The sequence below is a fragment of the Rhincodon typus genome, chromosome 6 (assembly GCF_021869965.1).
Source record: "Rhincodon typus isolate 14 chromosome 6, sRhiTyp1.1, whole genome shotgun sequence".
Lineage (NCBI taxonomy): Eukaryota > Metazoa > Chordata > Chondrichthyes > Orectolobiformes > Rhincodontidae > Rhincodon > Rhincodon typus.
In genome coordinates, this window is record NC_063337.1 from 68,697,973 (window position 1) to 68,711,267 (window position 13,295).

General features: G+C 39.8%; 1 protein-coding gene across 2 annotated transcripts in view; it reads right to left on the reverse strand.

Moving 5' to 3' along the window:
- gpc5a (glypican 5a) overlaps positions 1 to 13,295 on the reverse strand; it is an 859,383-nt gene that overhangs the window by 397,857 nt on the left and 448,231 nt on the right. For both annotated transcript variants that reach the window (XM_048598178.1, XM_048598177.1), the window contains exon 6: positions 1,023 to 1,143. In XM_048598178.1, the coding sequence (XP_048454135.1) occupies positions 1,023 to 1,143 (121 nt within the window). The remainder of the gene's footprint in view (positions 1 to 1,022; positions 1,144 to 13,295) is intronic.

Genomic DNA, 13,295 nt, shown 5'->3' on the forward strand with positions numbered 1-13,295 from the left:
AAGGGTCTAGGCCCGAAACGTCAGCCTTCCTGCTCCTCTGATGCTGCTTGGCCTGCTGTGTTCATCCAGCTCTACACCTTGTTATCTCAGATTCTCCAGCATCTGCAGTTCCTACTATCACAGAAAGTCGAAACTGCTGGGATGTGCAGAGAAGGGTTCAGATTCCAATACTTAATATCAGGGGAAAGGTTGGAGAAATGGGCTTTTCAGTCTGCAAAGGTGGCAACTGAGGGGTGATCTTACAAAATGTAATAGTCTTAAAGTATAGAGTATTGCTTTAAATTAAACTGAGTACAGAAAAGTACAGAACATTGGCATTAACAGAAATATTAATTCTCATAAAAATGATCATTGCGTGGCAAGGGCTTTGAGATAGACCAATAGCCTCTAAAACACTGCCAGACTTATGGAACCATTAGATGTTACAACAGGCAAACATTAGGTTTCCTCTGGATAAGAACACAGAATAGACCATTCAGCCCTTCAAATCTGCTCCACAGTTGAATAAAATCACCTCTGATCTGATTGCAATGTCATCTCCACATTGCTGCCAAACCTGCTAACTATTGTCTCCTTTGTTAGTCATGTGTGAAAAAAAATGGGCCAAATCGCCTTCCCATCTGTAAGTGGCTTGTGATCTAACACACAGTAAGAACAAAGAAAATGGAGCTAAAAACATCAGTGACACTGTGAGAAAAGCAGAAGCAGTGTTTATTGATGGCCCATGTATGAAGGAATTAACGTATTTTTGAGAATCATCCTTCTAGATCTACCGAACCTATTGAATGGTATCAGGTGTCAGTTTAATAAGGGAACAACTGGATCTGTACTTTTAAGGAAGCTTTACCATGTTCACATATTTCCTACAGCCACAAACAAGAAGACAACTAAATATGCCTACAAATAATTTTTCTTTTTATTCTAAAGTTTAAAGTGTGTCTTTTCCAGTAACAGCTTATGTAGGTATATGAGTTGAATAATTTTATTGCATTTTCTTGTCACTTCAGGACATTTCTGCTCACCTGATTGATGTGCTTCAGTTTATCAACGATCTGACTTATGACAGGGTCAGTTCCTTTCACTTTCACCTCTGGGTTGCTTGACTGAGCTTTGATGCCATTGCCAACAACTTGATATGTATAGCTGAAATCAATAAAAATTAATTCTTCAGCTTAAATGCAGTACTTAGATAATTATTTTTCCCGTTTGTAGAATTGTAGGCATGGCAATACATTCATTTCTGGATTTCTGTAAATCAAATTTTAATTATGTTTTTCCTGAACTCTTGAGTTAACTATTTCTTTGGGCATGACATTAGACATACAATTCAGTTACTTTGAGCCATAAGACAATACACAAAAAAATTAAACAATGTATCAAAAAATGGTCACAGTACTGGAGGCCACAATTTGGTCCCCCATAGCTGTCCTACCTCTCTGAAGGAGCAACTTACTTCGGGTTACTCCCTCCAGCTTCTCTCTGTGGCCTTGCTCATTCCTCCATTCCAATCCCCTTTTGGATGAGCCTGCCTTCAGCATACTCTCAAGCACTGCACTCTAATCCCTATACATTCACTGTGTAGAAACTTTTTCCTTGGGTTAATGTTGCTTCTTTTGCCAATTACCTTCAATCTGCACCATCTGTTTATTCATCACAATATCTCAATTTGGCCAGCAGCAGAAGCAGATTGGAGAGAACCTGGGAAAGAGCAGCAGCAACAGAACATCCCAATAAAAGTCTGAGGAGCGAGGCCCAGATCAAGCTCAGTGGAACAGCAACTAAACTGAAACAAGAACCTGCCAGGATTTGAAATGGCTGGCAGAAGTGACATCAGTGCAAGATTGATAAGTAATAGTCACTTTCCTATTCTATTCTCAAGTTTAAACAAAGAAGACACATAGGTGATAAAGTTAACATAATATATAAAAAGCAACATAAATAAATGAATAGCATAATTAAATAATTAATTGAAAACTCATTAAGAATGACAGTACAGTGTTAAAGCTGCAGTTTGGAGGAGCAATGTGTGATCCGGGACAAAAATACTTGCTATAAGCATTTGTAGTTTGAGCAGCTTTGGCACAGAATTTATGGCTGGAGGCTGAACTACATTGAGACAAAATAGGAAGGATGAAAGTTACCTGGATCCTGTGTACCAGGAGGCAGTCTCAACTCTTAGGATAGGATGTTCTGATATGATCAGTGGTCAGGGACAGGAGGGTGTGACAATGTAAGGGGACTCAGAGGTCAGGAGGACAGGAGTTCAGCCTCTGCAATTGTTCAACAGGTTTGCAGTTCCCTCAGCCTGTTTTTTTATTTATTTATTGGATATGGTCATCACTTAGCTAGACCAGCACCTTTTGCTCTTCCTTAATTGCCTAGAGGGCAGTTAAAAGTCAACTATGTTATTGTGGGTCTGAAATTGCAGGGAGGCCAAACCAAGTAAAATTGGTAGATTTCCTTCCCTAAAAGAAATTAATGAGTCAGTTTCTTTTTTGTTTTCAAGACATTTAACAGTGGTTACATGGTTGCCATTAGACTTGTTTATTTAAATTCCAGATACTTATCGAATTCAAGCTTCACCATTTACCATGTTGGGATTTGAACCCATATCCTCAGAACATTAGTGTTTCCAGATGACCAGCCCGGTGCATTATCACTAAGCTGTTGTACCCCCTCAACTGTGGGATGGATGGGCAAAATGACCATGGTACCTTGGTACAGGAAGACATTCTAGTGGAGGAATGTAGTGATAGTAGGGAACAGCATAGTCAGAAAGATGGGCATTGTTCTCTGCAGCAAAGGCTGTGTGTCCAGATATCTGCCCTGTGTCACGGTCCAGGGATATTTGCTCTGTGCGGGAGAAGAACCTGCAGTGGGAAGAGGAGGATCCAGTTGTTGTGATCCATGTAGGTACCATTGATATTGATACTACTCAGAAAGAGGTTCTGCATAGCCAGTATGAGGAGCTAGGCACCACATTCACAAGTAGAACTTCTCCAGATTATTACCCGAAGAACATGCAAAGTGGCATTGGGTAAACAAGGCTGGAGAGATGAGAGAGTGGCTGAGAATTGTCAGAGATGTAGGTCTGGGACCCTGTCACCAATTTTGGAGAAAGTGAGATCTGTACTGTTAGGACTGTCTACACTTGAACCAGGGCAACAGAGCTGGCTTAAAACTAAATAGTGAGGGCAAGAGTCCAAACTTGAGGGGAATCAAAGATTAGGGAAAAGGCAATAGAGGAAGGAATTAATGTAAGAAATGATAAACTGACAATAACAGGAAGAGATGGAGAGTACAGATCTAAAAGCAAATCAACAGATAGGACAAGAGGTTATAACAAGGATAAAAATACAACAATTGAGGCATTATATTTGAAAGTATTCAAAATAAAATAGATGAACTAGTAACACAAATTGAGATAAATAAGTATGATAAAGTGGCCATTATCGAGACATGGATGCAGGATGATCTAGATTTGGGCCTGAATATTGAAGTGTATGTGACATTTAGGAAGGACAGGAGGCTTGCAAAGCATGTAAGAGTGGCTTTGCTAATTAAAGATGATATTAGCACAATATACAGGGTGACCTAAATTCAGGAAACCCAAAAAAAAAGCAGTCTGAGTAGAGATGAGGAATGATAAAGGCATGCGATCACTTGTGGGAGGACCTGGGTGTACAGACCCCCTCCCTCCTTACAATAACAACATGGTAGGGCAGGGTATGCAGGGACAGCAAGTATTCAGGAAAGCTGATAGAATGTTCTGGTTTATTGGAAGGCGAATTGCATGAAAGAATAGGGAGGTCATGCTTCAGTTATACAGGGCATTGGTGAGATCGCACCTGGAGTACTGTGTACAATACTAGTCACTATGCTTATGGAATGATGTTAATGTATTGGAAGCAATTCAGCAAAGGTTTACTAGATCTAATGCCTGAAATGAAGGGATTGTTTTATGAGGAAAGATTAAATAGATTAGGCATGTACCATCTGAAGATTTGAAGACTCAAAGGTGACTTAATTAAAACATAAGATCCTGAGGGGATTTGACTGGATGAATGTGGAAAAAATGTTTCCTCTTGTGCAACTTGGAATTAGAGATCATAGTTTAAAAGTGATGGAATGAAGAAAAGGCAGTGGATGCAGAATCTTTAAATATTTTTTACGGCAGAAGTAGATAGATCCTTGATTAACATGGGGTTGAAAGATTATTGGGGGCATGCAAGAATATAGGGTTGATGTTAAAATCAGATTGCCACAATCATTTTGAATGGCAGAGCAGGCTCAACTGGCATGCCATATTGATACATTTCTACGACATTTCCAACAACAGAAACAGCTTCTCCCTATTTCCAGATCCCTCAAGACTCTATCAAATGTGTATGTCCAAATGAGATGGCTGCAGCGGATTATGCAGCATCTGGGCTCCTCAGCCCGGTGTTCGTCCATTCTGTCCGTTTCTTTCTTTTTTTTCTCGTTGTTCTTCTCTCTTTTAAGTTTTATTTTTAGTGTTTTTGGAAAACCTACCTTGGAGAGCAATGCAAAGCGGGCCGGAAACCCAAGCGGAGCAGGGGCAGCCAGCGGGCTGGAGGCCTGAGTGGAGCAGGGGCATCCAGCGGGCTGGAGTCCTGAGTGGAGCAGGGGCAGCCAGTGGGCTGGAGACCTGAGTGGAGCAGGGGCAGCCAGCGGGCTGGAGGCCTGAGTGGAGCAGGGGCAGCCAGCGGGCTGGAGGCCTGAGCGGGGCAGGATGGCCAGCGGGCTGGAGGCCTGAGCAGGGCAGGATGGCCAATGGGCTGGATGCTTGATGGAGCAGGACAGTTGTGGACTGGGGACCAGTGCGGGCAGTCAGCGGCTTGCAAGCCCGGTCAGACCATGTGTGGAAGACCCTATGCTGATCTACTGCAGGCCCTTCATCGAAAAACTGTAATGTTTATCTTTTTATCTTTATGTAATGTAACTTTTTTATCCCCCCCTTTTTTCCTTTATTTCTCTATTTCGTACCCAAGATTTGAAGCTAGGTACCTTGTACCTCAGATGGTGCCACGTGGAGCAACATTTTAAACTTTTCACCGTACTCCTGTACTTGATCACATGTGACAATAAAGGAAATTCTAAACTCTAAAATTTCCTCCCAGCCTTCTCTTCTCCAAGGAGAACAATCCCAATTTCTCCAATCAATCTACATAACCAAAGGTCTTCCATCCTGAAACAATTTCCATGAATCTGTTCTGCACCCTTTCTGCAGTTTTTACATGCTTCCTGTAGTGCAGCGCTCAGAACTGGACGCAGTACTCCCATTGAGGCCAAACCACTGTTTTATATAGGCTTAGAGTTGCACTGCACTCTATGCCCCCATTTATAAAGCCTAGTATGCTGTATGCTTGAATAATGGCCTCACCAGCTACCTTCAATGATTTGTATGTTACACACGCACACACAAAGTCCTTCTGCTAAAGCTCCCTTCAGAAGTGCATTCTTTGTTTTATACTTTGTCTCCGCATTATTCCTACCTAAATTAGCCACTTGATAGTTCTCTGCATTAAATTTAATCTGCCACTTCTCCACTGGTTCAGCTAACCAATAATGTTCTTTTCAGTTTCTACATGACAATGATATAGTCTGTTTTCGCTCTTAATGGGCTTTGCACATAAATTAATCAATTGTAAAACATGGGTGATTTACTAGTGGCAGTTAATAGATGAAAAAAAATACTATGGAAGATTTGGTGATGAAAAACAAAAATATTCAGTTCTGTGTAAAAACACTTCTGGATATTAAAATAACTGCTTAGCTGACTCCCGTTATTTAAGAAGTAGATGGCTTGGTATTTTGGATGAAAAGGTCAAAAAAGCTGGCTTCTTCACGAATGTTTGAATTAAGCTACAATAGGAGACTTGAAATTCCTTTTCCTGAATCAGGAATTATGCTGAGAGTGGAAAGGAGCCACTGAATTTCATGAGAAGTGTGACGTAAGTCAAAGTAACTTGAGGACCGGACAGGGAATGAAGAAATAATCAACTGAAATAGGCTTGTGGATATCTGCCATGCTCAACTAAATGACAGTGTGGAAAGATGGGAGTGATGAATTACTGGCACATGGTAGTGGACAGAAATGAACTCCAGCAAGATAAACAAAGTGTTTGGACTGGTCTTTTAAGCTGCTGACATAAAAGAGTTTGAACGAATGTTATTTTCTGGATGCGTTCTTTGTATGCTGCCAAAATATATAAAGGGTATTTCCAAACTGTCCGAAGAATTTTATTTGAATTCCATGTTTAACAAAGTTGGCATATGGTACAATACTGTCAATTCTCAAAGAACTGCAGATTAACTCAACCACACTGTGAGAAAACTGTATATTCCTTTCATATTGAAAATACTGCTGGACAAAACAACAGTGTGATATTTCAAATTCCAAGTAATATGCATTGTGTAAGACTTTAAAACTTACTAATAAAGCACTCCAAGTTGTAATAAAACAAAGGAAAATATGAAAATACAATTCTAATAAAAGTATGAGTGTTGAGTAATTTGTAAAAATCGATAAAGCGTATTCATCATTAAATCATCAATATCAAACAATTTCATAGATTAAGGGTGCTGGTTACAGTAGTCTTCACAACAAACTTTTATCCTTAGAAAGTACTAATTGTAAGACATGATTACTCAGCAACATTATAATCCATATCCCCTTTAAGTTGCATGGCTGCACAAATGCTGGCTGTTTCCATGGACACAATTGGCACATTGGCTCTCACTTGCATTTGTTGTTGCTGATGATGGTTTACAACCGTTGAAGACTTTACAGTATGAGATGGCGACACATTGGACATTGAGAAGATGTTAGGCTACCCTAAATGGTAGGGAAAGGGTAGCATTCTCTTAGATGGGTTCTGAGTTGGGTGACACAAAGGACACGTAACATTGTAAAGACTGTGTAGTTCTATTTTTCTGTACTTTTGATTGTAGACTGAAACGGGACAAAGGACTGCTTTAAAAATCAAGGATTGTTGAAGGATTGCTGCACATTTTGAAAGAAAGTCATGTGGCACCCACTGTACATGCTGCTTACACAGCTATTTGTGCAAGTAGTTCTGGGGAAGTCTACTTTCAGACAAGCTGGAGCAATAGTGAGTGCACAAATGTACCTTGAGCATCAACAAGTTGATGATTGATCTATAGTTATGGTGACTAAGTATTGATACCAAATACCTCCTGCTTCCAGGTAGCTGAATATTTTAAGTGTATTAATGATTAGGCTGTAGCCATGAAATCTTCAAAAGGGAAGGAGCTGTCCATTTTCTTTGCTGTAAAAAAATACATCAAGACTGAAGAGGGTTTATTTCCCCTCAACTATTGCTGTAGGGTGTTTTTTTTTTATGCGTGTGAAACAGTAGGTCTCCTGCAAGCAAGTGAAAGTATCTGGAGAACAAATATCAAGTATTTCTAACGAGACAAAAGGATCACTTCAGTGAATCCTGGGGTCAGGGACTTTGAATTGCATTCCCAGTCTCTCACTCCACCCATAACAACCTTTTGTTTTGTCTGTGTTTGTCCATATATGCGTACGGTAGGTTTAAAAGGGATTAGGGTTTTAACTAACAGTATTTATCAACAGTTCATAACTGTTCATCTTTAGTTAATAGGCTTTTTGTTTGTAATAAACAGTAATTCTTGTTAAGAATGGAAACCTGGTCTATGTTTTCAGTCAACCTGAGTCTAAAACACAGGTAAATTGGGGAATTCTGTGTACTTGTTAAAAATCTTAAATTTTGTGATGACTTTGGGAATAGTAGGGTTTGATTTCTAATGTACTACCTATAGTGAGGCATCACACTGTATAGATTAGCCCCCATACAGCAATAGTGCACTACTATTTGCAATAGAGCATCAGTTGTGCCACCAATGTGCCATGAGATGCGTTTCGTTTTGGTTCCCTTTCCACTGCATTCATGATTAAGGGTAACACCTGATTGTCAGCATTTGACCTGGTGCTCAAGTTTTAAAATTAGTGTCAGTATCAGGAATCCTAGCAGGTCCAAGAAGTGGCAAGTACTTCTACCTCTGGTGAGAGGGAAGGTGTGATGAGCAGGTTGTCATGGAGGCGTCATGTAGAGGTAATGTGGTGACCTTCAGAAAACAGTGAGAGAAAGCTAGCCAGAGCTGAGGGAGAGAAACCTTCCACAAACTCACCAAAATTGGCAGTTGGTCAATTTCTGATTAAATTCAGCCAACAGTTTTAATTAACGAAAATCTAACTAAATTATATAGGGGTCTGCAGTTGGTGGTAATCACTGGGTTCATTGCCTTTGGAGGGGCTTGGGAAGCACTGCCCCTACTCTCAAGTAGTGCCAATCAGAACAATGTAATCCCTATGTGAGTGAGCCTATCAGCAGCGAACACAGGAGAGAACCAGCATTTGATTGGAGGTACAGTGCGAAGGTTAGTGGTTACATTTAGTGAACTGGTGTCAGTCAGGTCCTATGCTTGGGTATCCCTGTGAGCAACTTCACAGAATCCTAGCCTGTAAGGTTTTAGTGGCTGGGGGAGGAAGGTACTGCCTACTTCTGTGGGAGTGGTGCAAGAAAGAGGCTCCAGGGGTGGGGCGAAAGGAGGAGGCTGAAAGGGGTAGAGAATGGAAAGGGGAGAAAGGGAGGGCTGCAATGTTGGGGAAGGTGGGGTTAGAGACAGAGATGTGGAGGCTAGAATGTGTAGGATTGAGCAAAACTCCCTATCAGCTGAAATACTGGATAAGACCCTGGACTTTTCTAATATCTAAAAACACTGGACAAAATCCTGAGATAACAAGGTGTAGAGCTGGATGAACACAGCAGGCCAAGCAGCATCAGCAGAGCAGGAAAGCTGGCATTTCAGGTCTGGACCCTTCTTCAGAAATGGGGGAGGGGAAGGGGATTCTGAAATTCTGAAGGGTCCAGACCCGAAACGTCAGATTTCCTGCACTTCTGATGCTGCTTGGCCTGTTGTGTTCATCCAGCTCTACACCTTGTTATCTCAGATTCTCCAGCATCAGCAGTTCCTACTATCTCTGGACAAAATCCTGAGCTCAGGCTGCAGCAAACACATGCAGAGCCAGAATGATTTTAGTCTGGGATTATTCTTCAGCCTCGAAGTCCAATTTACGCCTCCACTCCAGGAGAACAACCATCCAAACCTAACACTCTAGACTGAAACTAACTTTTACACCTTGGGCTACCAAGGTCAACCGGTATGAAGCTTAAAGAGATACTGGACATTCAACCTCAAGCAAAATCCATTCACACACTCCAACCATCAGGAAACCAACTGACTTCAGAAGGAAACACCAGAAACACAATGGACAACAAAGATTTGAGGGGAGATAACAGGGCACACTTTCAGTTTAACTGCTAGCCCTGATTTGACCTGGGAGAAAGAGCCTTTTTCAACAATGAGCTTCTGGATAAACAGCTTCCCTAGAGGTTTCCAGCCCAAATAAGCAACTTCGAACCAAGAACCACAGAGGCCAAACAGAGAAGCTGAATTGGGGAGCCGAACCAAGAGAATCATCAGAACAAAGGATATTCGAGAGGGACGAAGCCAACCAAGCACTATCCGCACAAGCTTTCGGATACGGGCCTGTTCTGAACCAAGAGAGCCGACAGCAAGAACCCCAGCAACCGGATGGACTTTAAAACTATGTTTTCCTCAGTTGTGAGCTGAAACTCCTGAGACCCCAGAGTTTCTGATCTAAGTAGCAGGGAGAGGAAGGCGGTTGGTGACAGTCCATGGGACCCCAAGGGTAGGAAGCTGGATTAAAGTTACTGTGATTAAAACTGCTGTTTAAGTTCCAATAGTGTTTAATCTGTGTGTAATTTAATAACGTATTTAATTACAATCCTCTGTATAAATGATAGTGTTAATTTCACGGTTTAGTGCTTTCATCTGTATTTCTTGTATTATACTACCTTTTTGTATTTAAATAAATGCAGAGATTATTTTGCCCTGAAACACTTGTCTACTGCCTTCTTCATTTCACATTCCCTAAATAAATCCAGTGTCCAGAACCAGGAATATGGGGGTGATTCAAACCACTTAAAAATCAGCAAGTTACTCAGTGCAAACTAGAACCCTACAATGGCATCCAGTGAAGGACTTTTCAGGAACAGAGAATAGCTTTACATCTAGCAGCAATGGAATTCTCATCCAACTGGGACTAAGGAAAACTTGAAATCACTGAGGAACATCTAGTGTAAAGCTGCAAAAAATCATAAGCTACAATTTGTAGAAAATTGTTACAATATTGTTACAAACACTGTCAACTGTTAAATTTAATCCGCAGTCTGAGGTGGCCTGATTAAAATGCCCTAGCTTTGTGTGTATGTGATGGAAATGTATTTGTTGTGACATCCCCAGTCTGTGGAGGGTGTATTTAAGGTGATGAATTTATTTTTCATCCAAGTCTCTGTCAGTTATTTTGAAAAATAACATTTTTTGCCAAATCGTACCTGTTGTCTTGTGTCAATTAAATACAGTTGTGTCTAGCAAATTAATGCTGCCATTGTGCTTTGCGGTGTTTTGTTTAATGGAGAGCTGTAATTGAGGACATTGATGACTCCTTCTAATTCTGCTTCTGACAAACCAAATACTGAACCCTGTATGTCAACTTAAAAGATATTGTTACTACAGAGCTGTATCAACTGATAAACGAGGTTATGAGATTGAAAATGAAGCCCCTTAAAACGAGTACTTAGCCCCTGAAAATTAAAAGTAACCCCAAGAGTATCTCAAGGAGAGTCTTTAAAAAATGTTATTTTGACATTGAGCCATGTTCAAAGGAGCCAGGCTGTTTCCAATAATATGAATGACTAAACTGTGTGCAATTGTCTGACAAAGCTATGGTTATAAAGTATATCACATTGAAACCTGAACTTCAGGAGACTTTATAAATAGAGGCATCGAACGCAATAGTGGAGGCATGGCAGAACCCACATAAAATGATTCATGGTGCAACTCTCTTTACCCAGCCCTACTGTAAAATTACGTGCAGATTTTAAAGTCTCCTTAAGAAACACTTCAATATTCAAATATATATTATTAAAATTACACTCTCTATCCAGTATGATTTTTAATTGCTTGGAGTGTCTTTGTCTCAACTGTAAAAATGCCAAGTCAACTTTAGACTTGACCCTGTCTTGTTTTCTTATATATCTGTCCCACTCTGTATTCACATTTGCTTTAAAGAATCTTAACTACATGTCAGCAGCTGTTAGTCACAGGCTGCTATTGTGCTTTGTTCAAATTTTAGAGTCACAAAGCATTCTTGAGGATCATAAGAGACCCTTTTTCAGAGGTTTTATTTAGAAATAAACAAACTCACAGGTGACAGAAATTGCAGGAAGACCATTTTACCATCTTTTTCTGTTTATCACAGTTTCTGCAAAAGTTACTCTTGAAAAGTTTTAAATGTTCATACAGGTTCAATTATAAATTTAGGACCCGAATTGTTGGACAAATTTTATGACTTTCTTTATTAAACTGACCCCCACTGTGACAATGGTTTCCAATTCTGTGTGCCAGCAGAATGTGAAGGCTTTGTGGGGTTTCAGAGAGATTTACGAGTATGAGAGATTACACAGACGCTGTTGTTGCTCTCCCAACAGGAAAGAAGCTTGAATGCCTTTGAGCAAAAAGTGTATATTAAATTTTATGAAGGGTCTGGATAGAATAAATAAAAATGCTCCCCAATGGTTGAAGGATTGATAATCAGATGACTCAGATTTAATTCCATTTTGGTTGATTCAGAATCAGATTCAGAAGCATTGTGAGAAAAAATCTTTATACCAACAGTGTTTAGGAATTGCATTCCCTCCCTGATATTGTAATGGATATAGATTCAAATGGGTATTCAGATGGATATTGGATAAATAATAGCTTGAGTGGAAAAAAGTGAAAGAATGGGTGTGGTACTGTTAGGTGGGGCTGGCAGAACTGATTGGATTTTTCTTTGAAGAAGCAGACATGATGGGCTGAATGACCATAGAATATAAAATGTATTATGAAGATTCTTGACAGAAGGTCCTGGGGGCTAAAAGTCATGGTCCCCAGAAACAGCACGGCCTGTGATTTTTCTCCTTGACCCTGCTTGATAATATTTACTGGAAGACATTAACTTAATGATAGGTCACGGTGGAGAAACTTTTAATTAGTGACCTATCAGTAGATAATGTGCGTGTTCTGGCAGTACAACTGAAACAACTTGTGAAAATATTCTTAATTTGCTTTCAACCTACCATCTGGTACATTGCTGCATAAGGTGAACATCCTTCCTTAAAGGTCCTTTTTCAAATGCACAGGATGTTCACAACAGTGTTCAGCATTGTCAGGAACTAGAATTTCATATTGATTTCTAAAAAGAACATTGCCAGTGTATGCTATTCAAAAGTCATCAGTCACTTTTCTGCATATTAATACAAAGCAAGGTGAGCTAATATTTTATAGATTCTCATCAGAGCTGTTTGACACTAAGAGCAACACCACAACAAACAATGCAATTCCACCATCTGCAGAAATTGACCCTGAACCCTGATTTTAGTTCAGCTCAAGATGATAAATTTATTTTTTTAAAGGAATAATGGACTGGACATCTGTCACTATTTCTTTACTTCTGTGCAACTACAGTCATACATCACTATAGTTAAATATCAAAAAGCCAAACTCATTTCCATCAAGCTACATGTTCAAGATTAAACGATTTTTTCAGAATAAAGAAGAAAAAAACAAAAACAAGTAAATAGACTACTGAAATAAAGCAGAGATGGTATTGACTTTTCAAAGGGAGCCAAGCATTACTTCCTGGATCCATCCTTTGATTCTCATAAGTGGTACCTAAGTGAAGTATTAGCATTATGTCATTTTGATGGTGAAGTATATTGTTAATTGCATAGAATGAAGCTAAATTCATTTCTGCAAAGAAGTAGATTAGGGAAGTTTGTCATTCTGAATTGAGGCAATGTATTATTTGGATCTCCTTTAAATTTGAATTGAGATGTACAGATTTCACCTCAAGTGAACTCATGGACATAATAATATGACTGGGACAGAAGGGACAGATGTGCATTTACATTTACTTAGGTATTTCTCTGGTGCTCAGTGCCAAATATCATTATACTAATGTCCTCATTACATACAAAACCAGAGCACCAAAGCATGCTACATAGAAATAAACCTTTGAGTCCTTGAATTCTATACAGGTGATTATGCTGCTGCTTAAAATGCTATAGGCTTCAATTTTATCTAATCTGGTGTGTTGC